General features: G+C 42.9%; 5 protein-coding genes across 5 annotated transcripts; 3 read left to right on the forward strand and 2 right to left on the reverse strand.

The window, feature by feature from the left end:
- Positions 1–1,817: 1,817 nt before the first annotated feature.
- Positions 1,818–5,713, reverse strand: BDB00DRAFT_177043 (uncharacterized protein). Its single transcript, XM_053116350.1, has 11 exons — positions 5,608–5,713; positions 5,239–5,458; positions 5,082–5,151; positions 4,865–4,985; positions 4,680–4,794; positions 4,208–4,578; positions 3,991–4,110; positions 3,851–3,913; positions 3,613–3,757; positions 1,968–3,526; positions 1,818–1,870 (listed from the first exon to the last, which is right to left on the reverse strand). The coding sequence occupies exons 2-11, from the start codon at positions 5,343–5,345 to the stop codon at positions 1,851–1,853; spliced, it is 2,691 nt and encodes an 896-aa protein (XP_052982178.1). The 5' UTR covers positions 5,346–5,458; positions 5,608–5,713; the 3' UTR covers positions 1,818–1,850.
- A 5,152-nt stretch (positions 5,714–10,865) lies between these two features.
- Positions 10,866–11,769, forward strand: BDB00DRAFT_810953 (uncharacterized protein; the record flags this gene model as incomplete). Its single annotated transcript, XM_053122575.1, has 4 exons — positions 10,866–10,898; positions 10,933–10,970; positions 11,198–11,380; positions 11,662–11,769. Coding segments are annotated over exons 2-3 (221 nt in total), but the record flags the coding sequence as incomplete, so codon positions are not given.
- BDB00DRAFT_810957 (uncharacterized protein) lies at positions 11,731–12,114 on the forward strand. The gene has a single exon (XM_053122576.1). It carries the CDS (start codon positions 11,882–11,884, stop codon positions 12,095–12,097), a length of 216 nt encoding a protein of 71 aa, XP_052982180.1. The 5' UTR covers positions 11,731–11,881; the 3' UTR covers positions 12,098–12,114.
- A 463-nt stretch (positions 12,115–12,577) lies between these two features.
- On the reverse strand, positions 12,578–18,208 carry BDB00DRAFT_810959 (uncharacterized protein). The gene is made up of 6 exons (XM_053122577.1): positions 16,546–18,208; positions 16,312–16,457; positions 16,159–16,234; positions 14,424–16,084; positions 14,265–14,347; positions 12,578–14,190 (listed from the first exon to the last, which is right to left on the reverse strand). The coding sequence occupies exons 1-6, from the start codon at positions 17,941–17,943 to the stop codon at positions 12,848–12,850; spliced, it is 4,707 nt and encodes a 1,568-aa protein (XP_052982181.1). The 5' UTR covers positions 17,944–18,208; the 3' UTR covers positions 12,578–12,847.
- Positions 18,209–19,298: 1,090 nt separating this feature from the next.
- On the forward strand, positions 19,299–20,214 carry BDB00DRAFT_810962 (uncharacterized protein). Its single transcript, XM_053122578.1, has one exon. It carries the CDS (start codon positions 19,415–19,417, stop codon positions 20,042–20,044), a length of 630 nt encoding a protein of 209 aa, XP_052982182.1. The 5' UTR covers positions 19,299–19,414; the 3' UTR covers positions 20,045–20,214.
- The last annotated feature ends 2,885 nt before the right edge of the window (positions 20,215–23,099 follow it).

Genomic DNA, 23,099 nt, shown 5'->3' on the forward strand with positions numbered 1-23,099 from the left:
AAATTGTTTACGAACTATAGCTTCAATTGACCAAGTGAGCTTTGATATTTCTGTTTATAACTACACAGAATTACAAACGCCACAACATTATCCTCCTCTTCTCACTATTCACGAGCCACAGTAATTTTTAGCTTAAAGATATCTTTATTAGTGCATTTAGCTCATAAAAGTACATACATGCTATTACAAATCATTTTATACCGTAGCATATGTTCTCCATAGTAGCATAATCAAATTTAATAGGAAAATAGCACCAAATTTCATTTCATATATATTAAAATTATATGCAGATATCATACCAAGTTGTACACGAGTATGACTTCAGGAGTGTGAGTAATATATCTGCAGTAGTTCCATTGTTTCAGCAGCAGAAGTTCGTTATGAAAGCCGTTGCTTTAAAGTAGCAAAGAGAAAGATATCATCACCAAGTCTAACTGCATACAGTATGCACGCAGTAACCTCTTCCTTCTGTTTGTACATAATGTAACTACTCCTTGAAACCTTCGATTCCGTTTATGCAACCAAAACCCAAGGAAATTGTACGACTGTGCCATCCTGGCTTAAAGCAGTTCTTCTTCTTCATCTGTAAAACACATAACTGCCTTCTTCAAAAGTAACGTAACTCTCTCTGCACCTTTCGATTAGAGGATCATGATTTGTTCTTCCGAATGATTCCGGAAAGCAAGCTTCTTTATTTGTAATAAAAGTGTTATTCACTAAGCGTTGGACAAGGACGATAAAGTGCACAGCATGCTACTACTTGCTCCTGCTGCTGTTTTTGCACTGACAGGCTATTACTAACACCCACTGCATACGTCTCCCCGTTCTCGTCTTCAACCTCTTCCCATCGTAGCACATTGTTGCTGTCACCATTGCGAAAAGCATCCTCTTGATGATAATGATGAGCTGAAGCAGGGTTCGTCGATAGCCGCTCAAAGTATTCTGTCACACGGCTCGGTCGATACTGACTCAAATCAGTCTTGTCACTGTAATGTTGATGTTGATTTCGTTGTTGGATAATCGATAAGAGTTCTCGAAGATCTGCTATGCCGTAACCATCCAATATTGCATTGTTGTTATTGCTGTTGCCAACGGGGCCAGTACCACCCAAATCGTGTATAGATGTAATCTGCAGCAACATCGTGGTTCTGTCCAACTTTCGCCACCGGCATTGGAAGCCATTGGCTGTGATACGCCGATCCGTTACTACCTTGAACAAACGATTCTGTCCGTCTTGATCTAGCAGTGTGTTATCACGTCCCTGTAGTGAAGCAATTGTGCTAAAGTACGGATCTTCTTGACTATATACATAGTCCAGTGTGCGACTTTATAAGTATTGCAATATAGGAACAAATAAGAAAGTGAAAAAGACATCTTACCTAATCTCCACGGCAATGGGTTTCTCGAGGCGTTTTCTGCACGCAAGCTCATGATGCTTCAAGAACCAGGACAAAGAGCATGCGTATTTCATACTATTTTAAAGGAGCAAGTGAACCAACAGATCGTATAGTCAACGGTATCTTTTCATTTTTCCACACACAAACACACATACACACACTGTAGATCTTTGCTTACTATATCAATTGTTCCAACAACTTACCGATCTCGATCGATTATGCCTATTTCTTGTGTGCTTGCACCATAATGAACAGAATTTGCACTTTTGGAATATGCGGCGAGTGACCTTTTGGTACACATGTCTTGGGTATAGAGAGGGAACTGATGTACTACAATTGTATTCTTCTTTGTTGTCGTTGGTGCTGTCAAAGGAGGAGCGGACATAGGCAGCGGAGATGCTGGGTAGCGATCCAGTCGTACGCGATGGTACCGTAACCATCGCTGATATTGCGCTAAATAGTTTGCAGGTATACTTGTAGCGTTGCATTTGAGCGGCATTTCTAAATTAAGGGTATCGAACAGAGCGGATACTTTGGAAGGCTGTTTGGTGAAGAGGGTGTTCCGCTTACGTTTCCTTGGAATGCTAGCAGTTGCAACGGATGAATCAGATGGCGAGGATAGCACTGATGATAGTGTTGGGTGACTTTGATGTTGTGCAATAGCAGGATGTGGAGGTAAAGTCGGGTGCTCTGTAATGGATGGATGATGTCGCGTTAAATCGCTCTTTCCCTTTTCAGTTGCCGTACGCACTGGTAAAGATGGTGCTACTGGTGGTAAAGATAGTCTGTTCGACTGTTGCATACGGAACATATCATATAAACTACGATTGTTGCTTGTTGGATGCGAATTCTTTGCTTGGTTCTCTGTTAGAGGTGCGCTAGCCTGTCTTTGCGGCTGCTGCCGGATATCCAATATCATGGATGATGGCTCGCGTCGACCGTTCAAAGAAACAGGGTCCACTTGCCATTGTGACTCTTCGTTCGTAGATAACTGAGGTTCGAAGTCAGGGCTAGTTTCTACAAATAGCTGTCGGTTTGAACGGCGTGCTCGTGATATTAATCTTGTCGGCGTCGCCGTAGGTGGCCGAGGTGTTGCTGCTACTGAGGATGAGGATACTGGAGCACAGGAAATTTGCTCTTCTCGCTGCTGGGGCAGAGATCGCGCTGTTGCTAATGGACTAAAACGTTGAGGGTCCCGCATTGGTCGTGTCGATGATGAAGCAGTAGATTCTGTGTTTAATGTTGGTCGTTCAGACAATTCCGTTACTGCCGGCAACGTAATTTGTGGAGATATTCTTGCTGTTGTTGTTGCTGTATTATTCACTACCAAAACTGCTTCTGGTACTGCAGATGAAATGGATGGTTTTATAGCACCCGTAGGTCGGGATATCGCTGATGGTGGGGCAGTTGTTGGTACCTGAGCTGGTTGCTGCTGATCCTGACGTTGCTGTTGTTTGCAAGGCTGCTTCAACCATTCCGTCAACGATCGAACACGCGGTCCAGTTTCTTCTACACAAACTTGCAAGTCGTTCTCGTCTTCGGATAGTAAAAGCTGATCTCGCTCATCAGTATCATCATTGCTGCTACTGCTGCTGCTCGACATTCCTTGACTGCACATTGAGAATTTCCACACGCCAGTATCGCCCGCTGCACTTTCTTGCTCATCCTCGTCAACCTCCTCATCATTGATATTGTCAGGATGCTGTTTCTCTTGTTCGTTTATTGCTGGTAGCTGGATAAGCTGTCGTTGCAGCTGTATATCCAAGGAAGGCATGTCGACATCCATTCTTTTCAAAGAATCGATCCAAGCATCGGATGCTTGGCTTGGAATCTCCTTGGATCCAATGGGTGTGGGGTTCGATATGTCATGCAAAGTATCATTTGTTCCATGCGTTATTGGCTTTTCAACGTTTTTCGTCTGGCTATTTTCTCGCATCTCCGTTCCACGCCCTGATGTTTGGTTTGTATCAGCCAAGACATTATCAGTAGCTCCAACATGCGCTGATGCTGCTTCTTGCAATTCCATTTGTGCTGGAAGACTCGAATTATCTCCTGCTGACGCAATTGATGGCGCTTCTTGCAAGGATGATGGAGATAGCTCTGGTTCTTGTAAACGCTCATAATTACTACTACCGCAAAAAGGTAAGGATTAGTAATATTATACCCTTTGGAGAAAACATTCTTAGAACAATACATGCAGTATTAGTATACATACATGTGGTCATCCGCTCGCTGCTGAACAGTGCCAAATAGTCTATGCGTAGGCGATCTATAAATCCGTTCGACCAAATTTTCGAACAGCTCAATCACTGTTTGCTTATGATGTAGCATTACTGCCATTTTGCTCGGTTCAAGGTTCACTATCAGACAAGGTGAGGTTTCTAGTATATCATTCTCTGCATATCTTCCCTCGCCACCATCACACATTATTTTTGTATAAATTCAATGTTTACCATCCAGCTGATCCCCATTGAGCTGTATGCTGACAAACATGAATGGTGTCTTTTTCGATGATTCTAAAAATCGTGCAGCTCACTTATTAAAATACCATTTATCCGATCACCATAAAAGAAAGGATTACTAGTTCACATACCGCTGTTGTATCGTTTTCGAGCGAGGGCAACAATTTCCTTCAGATCGCACTTTGCATGGTTAACTGGACGTTTGTTGATATAGACATGCACGCGCTCACCGCGATAAACAGTAGCTGGATCTAGTACATTGACACAAAACAGTTTTGTAAAAAAAAAAATCCTATGCATATCGACTAGCACCGTTCCAGTAACTAATAAGGATTATTATTAGTTTACCTGCGTTAGGCTTGGCTAAAACACACTCCATGGATAGCTGATCAGCGGCTGCTGTGAGACGATGATGCTCCAACATATCCACCAATTGACTACCATAAACTGTTGCAATGGATTTCATGATACCAGTTGTCGCTGGCTTTACCCACTTATTTGCCCCAGAAATGCGGGACAATGCGCCCACTCCATCTACCGAGCTTGTCAAAGCGAACCGAATCTCAGGGTAAATCAAGCTGTATCTTGTCAGCAAGTCTTGGATCCGTTTGAAACTAAATGACCTTTGTATCATTTGTTGTCGCACAGGAACGTTGAAAAATGGCTTGTATGCTGACACGAGTGTGCCAGTATGTGATATTAAGCCAATAGGCTGATGACTATATATCAAGTAATTAAAGTAAGTTTTGTTTAAACTGTTCCTTGTTCTTTATCGCGCTTTTTTTATTCTTCCTTCTCTCCACACACGTTTTATGTATACCTTGTCTGATTACCCGAACGATCCAGTTCGTATTGCATAGCAAGTGTGTCGTTTTCAGTCTTTGTAGTAATTTGGAAGGTTTCGGATAGAGCGCAAATCGAGTTCAGCGCCTCGCCTATATAATTTTCAAAACGAGTCATTTGATTTTGCATATTAAAAAATTCATGCAGATCCCATTTCCTTACCTCGAAACCCAAGTGTCGTTAAGTGCTTCAAATCATCCATAGATGTAATTTTCGAAGTGTGGTAACGCTGGCCCATCAAGGGACGGCTCTCGCTATCGATGCCGTGTCCATCATCTTTAACCTATCGTTTAATTGTTCAGAAAACACATTATATATATAACGTTTATATCTACACTAACGAAAAGAGGGCAACACACACACTCTCATATACACGCACCTGTACAAGCTTCAGCCCATTATCTACGAGCTTCACGTCGATGCTACGTGCGTTTGCATCCAAAGCGTTCCTGTCATATTTTAATCATACGCATGGAACGTTATGCGTCAACTCTTTTTTGTCGAAAATCAAGTAAATATAGTTCAAAAAACCTTACTCAATCAATTCTTTCACTATGGAATCAATGTCGACAATGACTTGACCAGAATGCAAGCGACGCACAGTCGTCTTATCAAGAGCTTCGATCGCGCGATCATGTTGCATTTTCGCAACGATTTAAACCGAAAAGGACGTTTGGAAAAAGAAAGAAACTGACAACTTTGTGTGAAAGATAGGATGAGTGGAGGGTATCTTCGGCCTTCAAAATCTAAAACCAACTGCCGTCTTTCAGGTTAATGCATGGTTTACTGACAGACCCAAATTTGTTGTTGTAGTAGAAAACCTCTGCTTAATCTAATTACTGAAGATAAAAGCAGCTCTCGGTGATGCATAGTCTCTCATTAACAAATGTCAATCATCGTCATACTTTAGGCAATGCCCATGATGGTGCCCGGAGATGGTAGTGGTTGCAAGGTACAGCTAGCTATTGACGACAGTATGAATTCAAAGGTTTCATATTCAAGATCTGTTTCATGATACCGCTCTTTGAGATGCCCATCTGACGCTTCAATGGATGACACGCGACAAACAAGGTGTTATACTTATTACTCATCTTCCATGAATCGGAATCAACAAAAATGATAATTGGTGCAGAGGGTTGAACAAGAGCAAATGAAAAGGATCAGCACAAAGAAACGAAAAGGGGAACTTTGCGATAAGGGTGTTCGTTACCGTGCAGAATATGCGCCATGCTTAATCGGCCGAGCAATGCTTTGATGAGGAGACTTTTTTTTGCTTGGAAGAATTGGGAGTCTTGATAGGAAAAGATGGGCAGAAAGAGCGAAATGTAAGTTTAGAGGTAGTAAATTTAGAGCAAGATGTATATTGTATGTGTACTCTTCGAATTAAAGACCGGTGATGACAAGATATGTAAACCGTTGTTAGAAATTCAAAGAGATGTAATTACGACTAACACGAGAGCGCGACCAGTCATTACTTTGATAGTAATATGTACATACGCAGAGTAAAGAGGCTATTGTGACGCATTTTCTTGCTGGTACTTTTTGATATTGGGACGCTCTTCAAATGCTTCCACTATGGCAGCCAAGTAGGATGGAAGTTGTTCCTTCTTCAATTTTTCATCAACGATCATATGATAAACCTGAAGATCGGCAAATGAGATCTGCATGATGCGGTTTAGGGAACGAACAGAAACTTATATATCAAGCTTTTGGGAGTATAATGGACAAGTAGGAACGAAAAAGTATAAATTAACTCAGTTCCGAGTACGTAGGGCCCACCACTGGCGGCATAGCATTCGTTCTAAGTGCTTAGGAAAAGTTTTCTCGAGATGCTTTTCCCGATCTTTCTATATCACATATAGAGATGCATATAAGCTATCTGCAATAAAGCAGACACAGACGTTGTTTTGCGTAAAGCTTGAAACGTGTTACTTACAGGATCATCCGTCCAAACGGAGGGATCAAAATCGACAATTTGGCTGAGCTTAAGACCCACCTGGAGAAAAATTAAAAATTCCAACTTGCTGCACTTAGAAAAACCGACCACGTCAACTGGTTTTATAACTTTTAAGCTAATCACACGGAACGAAAGCGTCAGAGTATTGATCTTTCAGCTACGACTTGCTGGACTTTATTATCGTCACTGTCGATGGTAGGGTATATATAATAATAGTGATGCAAAATCCGAGATTTACCTATACATATGATATTCCGCGTCTATATAATTAAGTGTCACATTGAGAGGCACGAACTAAGGTTGGCCCTTTAACAACCATGGCATACAACTAAGCCTATATGTATAAAGTCTTTTTGTCCCAGGGAAATATCAGCATAGTATACCTCTAATTGCTACATACTCTTTCTTTCGAGCAGTGTTACCATTAAAATGAGCGCAGTGGCTTCATATTGATTTAGCCTCTCAACTTTGATGCGTCATCATAACCCTTCGTCGGGTACCTTTATCCTCCTTACTGGGAGGATAACACTCTTAATAGCTTTGGCTTGCATGCTACAACGCACAACGTGATGCACTTGACCAGTACTCATCTTTATTTTACAAATATCGTCTGTCTCTAACGATCGTTTTACTACGAAATATGTCACATTGAATCTTTTAAGTGGTCATTTTATATCGAAAATGTTTCCATTTATTTATGAGCTGATGCTATGTTGGTCTACGTCTCAAAAACTGCTTTTAAGGGTGGTCTAATATGTGCGGACTGAGAGAAAAAGATTAGTACAAAAAGAAATCAAAGCTTTTCATGGAAAGTAACTTTCCAACGTAGGTAGAGCCATTCTAGATTAACCCGTTCTTATGGTACTGATGCTTCTTTTGCACATATTATGTGTTTCTCGATTTAAAAAATAGTCTTTCAACTTGTATAACAGACAACAACTTTTTTCACTTTTAATCTATGGATAATTCTATGTATCTTACCCCTCGGTTCTACGACGCTTGATTTCTTTTCCCAATTTGTCTATAATGATACCGAGGTCACGACATTAGTCTTCCAACTGGCTAGCAGCATCAGTGGTTGATATATAGCTTTCTCGTGCTATCCGCTCGACTTTTTCGTATATCAGTTTTCTTCGGCAAAGAAAACCTCGACTCCGTGGGGAGCCTTCTCCATGCCGTGCGGTACGTTTCTTCCAGAAATTGAACTGAAGCCTGCCGTGCAGTTCCAATGGTGTACTCGCGTCAGACATCGGTGACTGTTAGAAGCTTCTCTTAAGCGTATAGTCTTGTGGAGGCGGTGACGGTGATGCCAAAGATGAAGCTTCTATTGGGAGCACATCGCTAGTTGTGGCAGTTTGATGATCAACTTGAAGGATTTCGTTTCTTGCGACGCCAACTTCTGAACTGGGAGCCATATTCGCTGGATTGCGGGAGAGGTTTCAATGGGTTGGAAAAAATTGGAGTCAACAGCTTCTAGAGTACTAATAAAACCTTGTCGCTGTGACGATCCAATAGCCTCAATGTCGCTTCTGATCCCACTGATGTCGCTGTTGATGTTGCCGCATGAAGATCGTAGTAGTTCCGTTAAATGTGGCATAGCCCTTTCGATCTGTATACCTAACGGCTCTTCTTCTTCGCTGGTTCTTGCTGGATAACGCAACATGTCCAAATCATACTGTTTGTATAGTAGGTCGTCGAATATGGGTGGGTCCACAAGAAATGGCTCGGATGAAGCTTTTCAGAAGCACAGAGTCCTAAAGTAATATTATATCAAATATTTATAACAATATGATATAATAAATAGTGACTATGTACCTGAATAAAAGCAATTCAAATATTTTAAGAGTTCCAAAAGGCTTGGACTTGTAAGATCGTTTTGGACAGTCCTCGTCTCGAACTTGTTTTCCCAGTACTCGATATCAGGAAAAACGTTTTGTTGCAAGCTCTGTGGCGGATCGATTTTGGCCCGTGGTAACGAAAATGCACCAGCTTTTTTGGCATAGAAACCAACTAAAGCACGAATCGCTGGCTTCGGAAGACTTGTCAAGTAGCATCCGATCATCTTGTCCGACCCCCCTTCCAATTCGACGTTGATCACTGTCAGAAACATCTTGTTCAGTGATCGACCTCAGAACACTACCGCGGTTGATGTGTGTTCTTTTGCTCGGTTGAATACCAACAGCTCGGAGCGCTTCCTGATGTCCATCTCTTTGCGTATTGTAAGTGATAGCTTGTATACGGTTGACACCCTACAAGACGTGTATGTCGTACCAATGTCTGCATGATGTGAAATCCGGAGCTCTTCCTTTTTAATATGCTAGCGGCAAAAAAGGTGGAATGCCAAAGCTCCAATCGGACAAACTTCTGCACAGCGGTGTCTGATGCCAGCACCGTACTCGACTCTCCCATGCTGATTGGTCTTGCCCTTACTCATAGTAATAACCAGAGCAATACACTTGGTCGGGCATTCATCCTTGAATTCGGTACAGAATAAATCTGGCGGCTGCATAATACGCTTGGTCTCGCCTCGACCTAGTATCGCATGGCCAAGCAAAAAATCCAGTCGGTTGCGCAAATGATGAGGCATATTACGTCCAATTTGATAGCGCGAAACGAGCTTTAGCTCGTCCAACGTATATCCGTCGTTAAGTATGTTGATGCCACGGTCCGTATTCTTCTCTTTTACGCACTGCATTTCCCCGGTCGTAGTCGCTGAAGAAGTTCTTGACAATCGTTCCTCGGGCTGGTGGGTGCATATTTCCAAGGACACTGGCTTGCACAGCTTGTAATACTATAGCTGCTTTGGCATAAGCCTATAGTGCTTCTTTACCCAAGCACTTGGATTTGCCGTCCGGGAGCTTATCTTTCTTGTTTTTGATATTACTATTGGCCACTATCTCTTTCAAGAAAGCAACAAGTTTGGCTTCAGTGACGGTGTCGCCATCTCTAAATCTAGTTTGTTGCACCACGACTTAAAAAGAATAAACAAACAAAAATTAGTGTTACTGAGGTTGATATGCTTTCTTTAAATTCTAGCGCTCTGATTACTAATCGACGCACCTTCCAATGCGCCTGCTTCAAGAGATACATGTTCTTGTGTTTTCTGCCAAGTTCTCGAGATGCCTTGTCATTGCGGATTAGACTTGCTCCTCGAGAAATGCTTTGTTGCGGTCATTGACACTGACTTGAGTGTTATTAGCAGTGCCTGGTGAATTTAGAGTAGGAGTGCTTGAAAACTTTAATTGGGCCTCGTTCCCGTTGGCTCCGCCTCGTCCTCTGATGTGGTGTTGGCTCCCACAGCCGCGCTTTTTATTCTCAGTTTATATATAATGAACCAAGATTTACATGCAGTGTCGAATTTTCGCGTCCGCAGTTCCAAGTGTGCTCTCTCGAGTATCGGTGACAGCACCCCCTTTATGTTGATCTAACTCTACATAGTAGCACGATCATTTTTCCTGCAACAAACGCGTCAACCCTTCGTCAATGTTTTCCCATACTTGTGTGCAGCGGAAGCAATTGCAGATAATTCATGCATCGGGAACTTGCCTTCCCACAAGTCCTGTCAAACTCTTTACTCCTTCCCCTTCATTCTGTATCCATTGATGACACATTAGCAATAGGTTATCAAAAGAAAGGGCAGGTCTTTAGCTTTAACATAATACTAATATCATGTACAGTTACGACGATAAATTGTGGCGGAATATTGCTTTGGAAATTGCCTAGTCTCAAAAAGACGATGCCAGGTTCCCCTTCACCGTGTCTAGAACTTGTTTCTCGAACAATCGAGTCTGAAGCATGCAGTTGGTTCGTGTCAGTTGCGACAGTGCCCTCTTCTTCCTTCCTTTTCAAATAAACTGACTATGTTCATCATTCAGCATAGAAAGATTATGTAGAGCAGAGCCGTGGCTATAGAATGATACCAATATCGATACATTTCTCGATCAATAAACGACGACACTATAGCTAATAATGTGCAATGATTAATGAAAAACGATCGTTTTCTGCTGCACTGTTGACTGAAACATGCATCGTGCTCTTCCTTAGTGTTAACCTCATCGCCTATATGCTCGTTTGGCTATTGGACAACAGATAAACCACGCAATTGCCAAGAATCTAATCGATTGTTCCATTCATTCACAACGAATCTTATATAAAAGGTACACGTTCCCACCCATCCATAGTTCTTTGGCCTCTTCTCTTCCGCTTCTTTCTCCTTCTCCTTCCTTCTCGTCATCAACTGTACGTATAACTCTTGGGAAACGGGATTCATTGCATGAACGTGCGTGTGGTGGTGTGCATGTCTGTCAAGAAGTATCACGACGACTCACGATCAAATCTCTTGCTTTCTTTCATTTCTATAGCCGTCTCCTCCTCGGCCTCGCCCGCCACTTTTTCTTTATTTATTTTTCTAAAAACAACAACGTAAGTGTTACTGCTTTAAAAGAGGAGAGAAGCAAAAGTATACACAGTGTGTGTCAAAGATGATGATGACTGTGGTATTGATTACTCACGATCGAGCCTCTTCTTTTTTTTTATAGCTCTCTCTTGCTCTTGCTCTCTTTCTCTCTTGCTCTCTCTCTCTCTCTTGACACGACGTTAGTATTCTTTTATCTATGCTACACGCATGATGCTTTCTCTTTCCATTACCCGCCGCTATCTACGATGTTGTTATTAACGATTCTTCCCGCTACTATATTCAACAGAGGCGCCTGGCCCCAACCGTAAGCCTAGCCCCATGCGCTAGAGTTCCGTTTCGCCACAGCGGACATGGATTTGGTAAGACTTTCACCTCAGTTTGCACAGAGTTATTATCCTTTCCTAATAATCATTGTGTGGTGCTCTATGTAGTCTAGCTGTGGCTGTCGCCCCAATGTGGCGTAATACCTCGTGGGCTGCCCGCCAACTGTAAGTAAAAATATGATTTTCTCGTGAAAGAAGGGGGAAAGGATCTTTTAAGTATGATACTGACATGTGTGTTCACTCTGTTTATATTACATTATAGGTGGTACACCTTTCTTTTTACTATGCTTTGTGGCCTCTTCTTCACCATCATGTGTCATGAAGTAGTATAGAAGATATGATTACTAACTAGAAGTTAATCATCATGTATGTTGCCCGACGTCTGGTCATCCTTTGGTCCATTACTCAATACTTGGTGGGTTATACCTTGAGTCTCTTTCACACTGTCCACCGGTATACATTGTATATTAGCCTACCAACTGATGTGTACTATTTTTTTCTTTTCCTGTATGCTGACCTTTCCTTGCCCTCTCATTCTCCTTATTTCGCACACCCTTTTCTTTATCGTCATTTATTCTTGTGTACACTCCAAAACTTGTAATTTATATCTCTTCATTTTCCAATCCACACACAATCACCCCTCCTTGTTATATACTCTCATGCAAAAATCATATTTTGTTTCATGTCTTGGATATTAAGACTCAACAATAAAGTATCAGAATCTACAGGAGCTTAATATTTTCGCCACGACCGATGTAATCTAATATTTAAAAGGTTGTAATACATGACATATGTGTTATAAGCTCTCTTCTTTTTAAAAACAACATCCATTGTATCATAGCATGAATAATTGCGTGACACATAGACCACCATCTTGCTGCTTGACAAAGTAGAAATAGTATAGCTTAACATGAGACAAATCAGCCATAATACCGTTTAGGAGAGCGAAACAAAAGGAATATGGATCGAGAAATACCCGTTCCCCGTCGACTTTGTTTGAAAGTTGATGCGCTTTGTTGTTACGTGACGTTTTCGCGTAGATGACACGATGGAGGTGATGACAAATCAATCCTGGCATCAAAGCCTCATTGACTTAGATAGGAGGTGGCACAACCAATGATGATGCATGAAGGCAACGTGATCCGTACTTAGTGGAAAAGATCTATGTCGAAGGTTTCGCATGCCCTTTTTATTGACTGCGGATTTGGCGGAACTACTATAGTGTAAACATTTGACTTAGTGGTTCTTGATGTTTGGCTACATAAGCCTTTTCATTGTTAAAGTAGAAGAAGAAAGAGGAATTTTTAAAGTAATGTACAGTTTGAACAAGACACAAAGAAAACATGAACAGGAGCACGCTATATGAGAAAAAAAGAAAAGAAAATGTACGAGGTGGTGTGGGATGTGGGGGTGGAGCTGAAAATAGTGCAGTGGTTGCTTCTATAATATTATGGTGATGAAGGAGGAGGGGGATGATGCGGTTGTTGTTGTTGATGTAATGGCGACGATGATGAGGGTGGTGATGGACGAAGGTCAACAAGTTCGGATTCATCCTCTTGTTGCGGTTGATGATGATGTTGCTGGAGCGGTTGTGATAATGTATGATGGTCGTCAAAAGGACCGCGTTGTTGATATTGCTGGTGCTCCTGCTGCGGCGGCGATATTCCCATAAAACTACTTCCGGGAGACCTGAACGGATCAAGCGAGTCGGATGACTGCTTGTGCGACACAATTCGCTGCTTCATGGCCTTCATCATCTTCCATCCAAGGCTAGTTGATTTCTTCGGCTCTGTCGTAGGTGCAGTGTCGTACCTGCGTAACTTGAACCCCTGCAATGGCATCCAGTCGCGCCCTTTAGTGTCGCCGCCATCTTCAAAGGTTGTAGATAACGTAGCAGTGGACATGCGTGCACGTAATCGTAAGCTGGCTTTAGAGGAAAGACTCGAGTGGCGATAGAGTGATTTGTGTCGAATTTCGTCAAACGGTGATGAGTCGTCAGATGAGAAAGCAAAACCATTGAATGATGTGCGGGTACCCGACCCCATGTTCATAATTTCTGTACGTTTCGATGGCGTCCTCTTGAGCTTAGCTTCACTTAGCGCATATGTGTTCTCGTCCTGGCGATACATATCATCCTCATCGTCATACAATTTGAACATGGTGTTTTCGCTCTGTGTACGCTGCATAGTGATGGGCAACACTTCTTCTTCATCATCAAGCGTCCGTGTCTTTCGCTTCTTGCCATACCCATGTTTGCCACCGCATAGCACGACTTCTCGAATAATGTCGTTATCAAATGGTTTATCCATATGTAAAACGTACTTGGTGGCGTAACGCGGTAACATACAGATCACAAACGTGACGATTAGACACAGCCAGAACGCGCCTTCACGGAAAAGGATATCTTCGCCGTAAAAGGTAAACGTATTGACCTGGGCATAGATGGCTGTCCATATAAAGAACGTGGCTGACGATAATGCAATGACCAGTACCATAACCCACGTCCAGCTAAAGATCGTAAAGCCCACGAGCGCATTGGCGACTACCACCGCAATACCAGCAATAAAAGTACCCAGCTCATACACGCCTTCCATATCGTATCCGGCCTGACTGAATTTGCCACCAATGAATAACATGTAAGGAACACCAAAACATACGGCAGATTGATAAATAGCATCGACCACCGTGAGATAAAATCGTGATTTGTGGAATTTGTCGTCACGTATACCCATCAGATAAAGCTGTGGGTATTTATACGAGTATTTCGAAACGAGATCTTGATCCAACACACCTAGTTGAATGTTTCCGGTTAGTTTAGTATATGTCTTACATGTATATGCATGGTTGAAGAATGGATAAGCTTACCAGCAAAGATACATGGCAGAGAGGTAAACACCAGGTTGTACAATGTAATGTACGAGTAGTCAAACATCATGGTACCCGAAAATCTAATTAAGTATTTGTGTTTGCCGTTGTTAGGCTCCTGATAATGCATTTGAGCCCGTATGTAGTAAAGATAATTACCCGCAGAATAGCTGATACCAAAAGAGGACCAGTGTCCACATGATGTTCTTGTAGAAAAACGTCAAAATCATTTCAGATGTGCGCAGGTATGACCATCGACCGTGTACCAAAAGGAGCTTGCTGAGATAGCGGAATTGTGCAATGGCATAATCTGAAGCCATGACAGCTTGTCGACCTTCTTCACCCGAAATACCGACGCCAACGTTGGCCTCCTGGATCATGGATACGTCGTTTGCACCGTCGCCGATAGCTAGCGTCATGACCTTAAGACCCTTTTTAACAAGATTGACAACATTGGCCTTCTGCATTGGACTGACACGACAGCAGATGACAGCCATACACTGTGTACCAAGCGACAATAGCTCGTCTTTGATTGGGGGCTCGAGGGCGTACTTTAGTGATTCACCATCAATGACCAGTGCACATTTTTGATAGGACGATTTCTCGCCGACTTCGATCTGAGCTTTTCTGATCTGTACCATGGTATCATGCTCGTCGCGTCCACTGACGCTGATGAGGAGCATGTCTTTGGTCAACAAGTTGCATGCAAACCCAATGTTAATGGCCGTTTCGATTTTGTCGCCAGTCAGTACCCAGATCTTGATGCCTGCTTGAGCCAAGACACCGATAGTTTCAGGGACACCCTCCTGCAATTTGTCCTCGATAGCTGTGCCTCCGATCAGCATAAGCGATTGTTCGATTTCCTCGCATACAGCCTCAATCTCCTCGTCACGGTTCCGGATAGCGCTCGCTGCGGTCTTGTATCGGTCAGCCCATTGCTGGTACTCCTTTTCGGATAACATTCTGCTTGCAATACACAAGGTACGTAATCCCTCGTTGGCGAACACACCAAGGTGCTCTGACGTCTCTTCACGAATACGTTTTTGCTCTCTGCCAGCATCGTCATCCGGCAAATCTTGCGCCAATCGTTCGTAAATGACCGAGTCCGCTCCTTTACATAGCAGCACAATGCTGCCATCCTGTTGAGACCGAATGATAACACTCATTCTCTTTCGGGTCGAGTTGAACTCCAGGACATTTAGCAGGGTAAAGTTTCGTAGCTCGCCTAATGCATCCATGATGACCGTATCCTTTTCACGTGCAACAAATGTAAATCCAACGTCGCGTGCTGTAGCTACCAATGCTGCCTCGTCGGGCGATTGAGCCTTGTAGACAATTTCATATGGGTTATCCGGGTCCGGCAATTCGGGAATGACAGTGTGACACAAAGCCAATGCCGAGAAAAAGTGAATTAAACTCTGGGACTGGGCGTCATCGCTGGCCAGATCGTCGTACACCTTGGGGTCCACAAACGTTGACCGGGGATTGACGTAGCGGTGGTTGAATAATTGGCTTTGCTTTTGGAGCATCTCTTGCCGTGCCTTATTCACATCCATGCTGTCTGAAATTTGAATGTTCGCCATGTTTGGATTATCGCGTTTTTTGGCGCCAATGGAAGCTTCTGTTTCACCAAGGCCGTAAGAGACGCCATTCACCGTGCAGCGTCGAAATTCCATGATGTTTTGTGTCAAGGTGCCCGTCTTGTCAGAGAAGATATACTCTATTTGACCAAGGTCATCGGATATGTTCCAAGTTTTGGGTATACATGCCTGGTCCAGCCTTTCATTATACATGTCGATATCGGTATGGATGAAATATGCCTGTCCAATTCATTTAGAAGCAATTAATTTCTTCTTCTCTAATTCGTTGTTTCCTGGGTTTAAGATTGACTTACAGCTGCGGTCTTGACAATTTGTACAGATATATACAGTGAGATGGGAATGATATTTTGATATATAACAAGTGTCGTCCTAGAGGTAGTCTTTATTTAGCAAAGCAGCCAGGTGTGAAGTCACACACGTGCGCACGTTCATAATTCCAAACATACCAGAACATTAAGAAACCTTCCATAGTGGCGCTTTCTGCATCCTTGCTTTCGAAAAAGTCAGCAGATGTCGGTGTCGAATACACAACGCTGGCAGCAATGGAACAAATGACGCATAGTACAAACAGCAGCACAAAATTGGCAATGACCTAGTGGACCTGTTTTTAGTAATTTGTGTTGTTGTTGTTGTTATTGGGAAACCCGGGCTTGACATATATATCGGCTTATGTTACTCACATGTGGGTTCGTCGCCTTTTCGATTTTGCTGCGTTTACTCGGCGTCTTGCCCGAATTGAGCATGATTTTGGTTTCGTTGCCGGTAAAAAGAACAAGCCCAATGACCCAGCCCGTATTACGCAAAACACAACCTCGAAGAAGTACATTGCTGCTTGTAATGGCTTCAGTTTTCTCGTGTGAAACCGCATCTTCGTCCTCGTCGTCAACGTCAGCGTCTTCTCCCGCAGGTTGCAAGTCGGATGGGGTCATCATAGGACTACTGCCACCTGCTGTTCCTGACATATAATCTTCGCCACTGCCATCCATTTCCACTTTCCATTTGAGAACGCCGTTGTAAGTGTATAAATTTGCGTGTGGCGGCTCGCTTTCGACGTAAAACTCTGAGCGTTTACAGTCGTCGACGGTGTTTATTTCGCTTGTTGCCTGCAAGGACCGCATAATCTTGAGATTCGTTTCGCCGTCCAAATTTTGGGTTTCGACATAGCACAGACCATCTTGCTCGGACGTTGACAAGACAGCAATGTCGGCTGGTACAGCGTCGTCGTTCCTGAGATACACAAAGTCGCCAACCCGCAAATCCTGCCAACGCGTCTTTTTCCATCGTTTGTCGACCGGTTGACGTGCCAAGGAACTATGCTTCTTTTTCTTCTTTTCGGGCTCCTCGCGGCCTGAGCGCCGGAGCACCGAATGCGGAATCTGACCAGGCCGATATGGCATCTTCTTCTTTCCTTTGAACACTCGTTTGAAAGGCGTTGCACCGGACCGTAGTAACGACGAAGCGCTCTTCTTTGACGGTGGTAGTTCGATAAAGTCTGACTGGACAGTTGTCACGCGGCTGAGGTCAAGGTCGTCTTTGGGCGGTGCCTTCTTGAAGGGCCGTTTGAAAAACTGCACAAGCGCGTTCAACCAGCGCCGTGCAAGTGACACTTTATAGACGGCGACATTTACGTTGGACCACTCTCGAATCGTATATGTAACGGCCTTATTGACGCTTTCGTCGGTCTGGTGTCGTTTGTTGTCTTCGAAAGCGTCCTTGACACCGGTGATGATGAGAATGGCGGCAAGCGGTAAAATGACTAGAATGGGCGATGCTGATGTACTAAAGAGGGGGAACATTTGCAAAATAACTAGGAATAAGAAGTAGAGGTTGGCAATGCCTCGAAACTGCTCAAACAGATTCTTTGGCAGGAAGGTGAACCAAGTGTATTTGGCAGTCCGGATTTTGTTGGCGATGAACGTTTTCGATGGCTGACCATAGTCATCAAGTTGATCGCTGGGTATTTCGGTGTTGACATAGATCGAGCGACCCTCGGTGGATGCTGTTGGAAATGGGTTCTTTTTCTCTTTTGTAAGTTGAAACCACTGGACTACTTTTGCCCAGGGACTGCTCGACGCCATGGCTCGTTCTCTACACTTTCAAGGGGCGGTTGTGGAGGGTGGTTATTGTTGTCGATGTTAATGGATGTGGTCGGTGGGTGTCTGTTAGAGAGAGGGGGAGGCTGGTATTAAGGAAGGGACCGGGAGAGGGGAGAGAGTTTGTAGAGAGTAGAAAAGATATATATAGCAGAGCGAGGAAGATAAAGAGAGAGAAGAGAGAAAAAGAAAGAAAAGAGAGAAAAGAGAAGAGCGCTAATGCAGAAAAGAAAGAAGGCCTATATGGGCTTATTTTTACACAGAGATTATATCGAACACGGAAAAGGGATGGCATTATTATAGTCATTGACCATGGGTGATCGCCGCGTATAAGGGTCCCTAACCACCCACGACACCCCCCAAGTAGATACCGTAAATTGCACTTAGCAGTCATTGTAGCCAGCCGTCCGTAATGATCATCATTTATTAGTTGTCACCTTAAATTCCTTCTGCTGATTGCATGCCTCTGTTGCTGTTGTCTAGGGGCATAGATAGTCTCGTAGATGGACACAGAACTGTCATTGCATTAACATACAAATATGTGTCCTTTGCTGGGTACAACATGACCAAACCAGGCTGAACCATTGTCGTGTCACCGACGTGAAAGGTGGGTGGGGGAGAATGAAGAAGCGCTTTGTCCTACGTTACTGCACGTGTTGCAATGTACACTTTGGTTCGGCGCGCCAAGAAGGTGCACAGCAAACCTTTACCTTCCAAGTAGGCAAGTATTAAAAATCCCAGGAACAAACCTAACAATGGCTGCTCTCCATATTACATAGCTTTTTTTTTGTCTCCGCCTTTCTATTGAGCTTTTCGTTGTTAGCATATGGTTCATTATTACTATGAAGAGAATACAACCCCGCCTTTTTGAGTTTGGGCATTCTCATTAATAGTACTCCTAAGAAAAATCGCATACCGTAAGGATATGATTGGCGGAGTGCTTACAGCATACTACTGTTGAATATATATAGCACACAGGTGGAAGCCAGAGGCCACTGAGTCCTGCTATGTTGTCTATCGTAGCCGCTGTTGCCAGCCTACTTCCATATTTACATGGAACCAGCCTTTACGCACAGCGCCATAGTTGACCCTGGTGTGCGCGAGTTGAGCAAATATCGGAGAGCCAATCAAAGGGCTTAGCGTCGCAAAAAGTGCTGCAGCGTAGCAGCCCGCATGACCATACACAAACACACGCACATAATACACATACAATGCACACGCACTCACTCGCAATGTGCTTCTCCCTTCTATCAGCAGAAGTGTGGCCTTTTCCTATTCAAGTCATCCGACTCTCAACTCGGAAAAAAAACATTCAACCATATAATTTTTAGGCTTTTTCTTCTCGCTCCCGTCGCCCACTCTTCTTCTTTCTCTTTTGCTTCAGTTCCTTTTGTTACTCTTGGCAGAGGGGCTTATTGTTTAATATACACGGTATTCGTCGCTTCCGTCATCCATAATGCCCTCCCTATTCAGCCCTTCTTCACCTGACAGGCCCAAAACCCGACGCTGGTCGTCAGCCATGCCACAGGGGCCTCCGCCACCCTCGTCACCGGAGCATCGAAGGAAACCACCGAGGCTATCGTTTCATAAGAGCATCTCCATGACAAACGTATTCGAACCACAACAGCAACAATCAAATCAGCAGCAACCAACAACCCCAGCCCGGAAAATGCGCAATCGACTATCTTCGTTCCTTACCACATCACCGATCAGCCTTCGTAGCAGTAGCCATAATTCATTGGACAAATTGACAGAAGAACCACCACAGCCGTCGGTATCAGCACCTTCACCATTCGAACACGATATCTCTTCACCTTGCTCAAACACTACCACCGCATCGTCATCATCTGATGACTTTTTGGCTTCCCCTTACGAGGACTACCATGTGACCTCGCCAACGCTACTACATTCGGAAAATGCTTATGTAAAAAAGCCCATGGGGCTTGCACAAATGGTACAGACTGAGCTCGGATGCATCATGGAGCAAGTAGACGAAGAGATCGAGCAAGAATGGGAGCATAGTCGTCGGATACTACGTCAATCACTTTCCATGCCCGTTACATTGTCGTCGGGACTTTATAAATAAAACTTTCTTTTTTCGTTTGTTTGTGTTGTTGTACACACACAGACCTCCTGTGGAGTATTTTTAGTAAAACGATGGTTTATTTTGGCACAAATAACACTAGCGGGGACGGAGGAAGCCAATAAAGTAGACAGACCTTGGCATTAGAGTTACCCAATCGCCTGCAATTGTAACGCTTCCTTTTGACTCAAACGTGAGCTGAGCCCTGGGGATCCTCCCAGGCAATCGCAGTGAGCCTGCTACTGAAGGTGTCAGAGATTTCAGCAAAGCCCTAATCCCTCGAGAGGTTAAAAATGTACTTGTGCAGTTCTAAAATTAAGTAAACGAGGTTCCCTATACTCCCGGGTTTTGACCTTGACATGCAGCGTTTTGCTGAGCTCAACCCTTTAAACGCATAGAGTGACATTGGCATAGATCGATAAATGCTATACATTGGACATGTGATACGAGTGTACTGGTAATTTATCCAGCAAAACATTTATTAGAGGACCCTCATATACGACAACTGCCAAAGATGTTACAATGCAATATGCTGGGTACGGCACATCAAAATGTCCTGGAAAAACCGTTGGCAATTTGTACTGACCCTGCGTTCAAAATTCCGTTGGAACACAGAGTGCACAAGCTACAGCATGCTCTAGGAAGCTGCAGTAGATAAAACTTGAAGACACAAAAACCATTAATCGCTATAAGTAAACGCTTTCTTTGGAGAAGCACTACCCGAGCTGCTATATTAACAACGCCCCGAGTTTCAAATTTCCCAAGAAAACAATGGCGCGGAGTGCATGAACGCTAGAAATCTATCACCAACTCAGCCCAACTGCTATCATTCATTTGAACGACCTGTGATATTTATTTTACCAGACCGTCAAAAACATAAATAAAACGTCGGACCATTTGAGAATTGTAGTGAATCGACATAAAACAGAGCCTATCTTTAAGTAGCAGTGGCGATTCCTTCAAGGGGTTATGGCAAAATCCGCTCTACCTTTCTCCCGGATAGATCTCTCCTTTTGTCGATCCTCCTCCAAGGATATATTTTGCCCATTTCTGTCATGGTGGTAAATATTACCAGGAGCAATATGCTGAGTCGACGATAATGATCTCACAATCATTTAGTGTATATCCAAGCAAAAACTGCTCTCCAATTTATATGCATCCTATAAAAAGAAGCATGTTACCTTGCATAGTTAGCAACACTGTTGTGCATATCTATTTAAATATCATCCCTGATGAAGATCAAACATTGGTGTGTTAACGCAACTTTGATTCTTGTGGCTGAGATTATATATGCAGCGTTTGCGTCTGACAGGTACCATGCATCGATATAAATAGCCCCACACGTCAATCATTGCGTTGGTAGGTACCAAGTATCCTCAACTAAAGCTGACGTTCAGTTGAGCAAAAATGTATTGACGGAATTTTCTAAAATATGACAAAGCATAAAGCGTTAATGCCAATCGAAGTATACTCTAAGTTTCAAAGCTTTGATCTGAAACGAGGAGTATTTACACGCAATTTATTGAAATAGTACACGAAAAGAGTTTTTGAATATCGTTTCAAAATTAATAACTCTAATATCTTGTTGCTATACCGCAGCGAGAAGGAATTTATGTAGCAAGTGTTGTAATATAGAGTCACAAGAGAAGGCCTTTGGATACATCAGTTCATAAATGGCGGACAGTGGGCGCACTTGATGTCGACATAGTTCTGGTGTGCACAGATGGGTTTGCTTGATACAGTGGACAAAAGATATCGTCTAGTCGCGCGTAGCCGAGTCGTTATGTTTACCAAACTTTATATTGGAAGCATACTTGAAATAACTGCTCGAGCTACATAAGAAACGAATGCAATTGCTACCAATAAGAATACTAGTCCAAATAGAATACCAGCTAGAATAAAGAAAGTGAAGAATCCTAATACTACATGTCGTTGGAGACCAATGTATTATGCTTTGACAGTGGTTGAGGTCACAGGATAAGCAACAGCCTTGCTGGACCGAAACAAAAGAGTTCAGTTAAAGTGTGTAGGATGCACACGTCCTTTAATCCATGCACGGACGTCTTCACTTTTACGAATCCCGATGTATTCTCGACAATACTTATGTGTGATTTTTTTTGGTGTGCGGATGAAATGAAAAAAAAGATAGAAAGGAAGAGAAACATATACTCAATATTCTTGTCACCGTCATTATAACGTACATAATGCTACTTTTTTCATTCACTATGTATTCATATAGCTGTGAGGTATGCAGTAATGTACATTATTTGGACGAGTCCTGTTTGTTCATAGCTGCTGGATATGTAACTTGCAAAGTTAAGAGATAAAATGCAATAGCAGGAACCGCGGTTTTTGCTGGTGTATCTTTTGATTATCAGTAACGCAAAAAAATCTCTGAAATAACTATGGATCTGCGTTCTGAAATTGAATATTTCAATTTGCATAAAGTCATGATCGCCAACTTTTCTTACCATTTCTAATGAGATTTCATATCCTGAGAGGATGCGTTTCAATTGAGTTGAATGGTTAGATGGATGGAGCAGGAATCTTTGTTATACATATAAAAGAAGATGATGTAAGCCAAATCAATGTAAATTATTTTGTAGAACGATTTGAACAGTATTTTAGACGCGTCAAAAATTCCATGTACAATTGATAATTTGGTAATATCATCACCGGGTACAAAGCTTGCAAGGTATACTCGCTTTAAATCATATCATGACAAAAAGCGTGGTGAAAAATGGCGTGGTGTATTACTAGCTAGCATCTACCCAGTAGAATAGAAAGTGTCTTGATCCTCATCAGCCCGACATAGTGACCCTACCCCTTCCCATCCTATATGTATATTAGCAATGACCTTTGAAATCTCTAATATAGCAAAAGTTACACACAATTTTTTTCTTTATAGACTGATTGTTGGCTAAATCGCACTAGTAGTATTATATATTGCACTTTACAAAGTAAGTGTGTTGCGGTGTGATGCATGTTAAGTATATCACTTAAACATACAAGAAGTTGGCACTCCACAAAGATAGATAATGATCGCTTTGTTCTCTGA

The sequence above is a fragment of the Zychaea mexicana genome (genome assembly GCF_025766255.1).
Source record: "Zychaea mexicana strain RSA 1403 chromosome Unknown BDB00scaffold_17, whole genome shotgun sequence".
NCBI classification, from domain to species: Eukaryota; Fungi; Mucoromycota; class Mucoromycetes; order Mucorales; family Lichtheimiaceae; genus Zychaea; species Zychaea mexicana.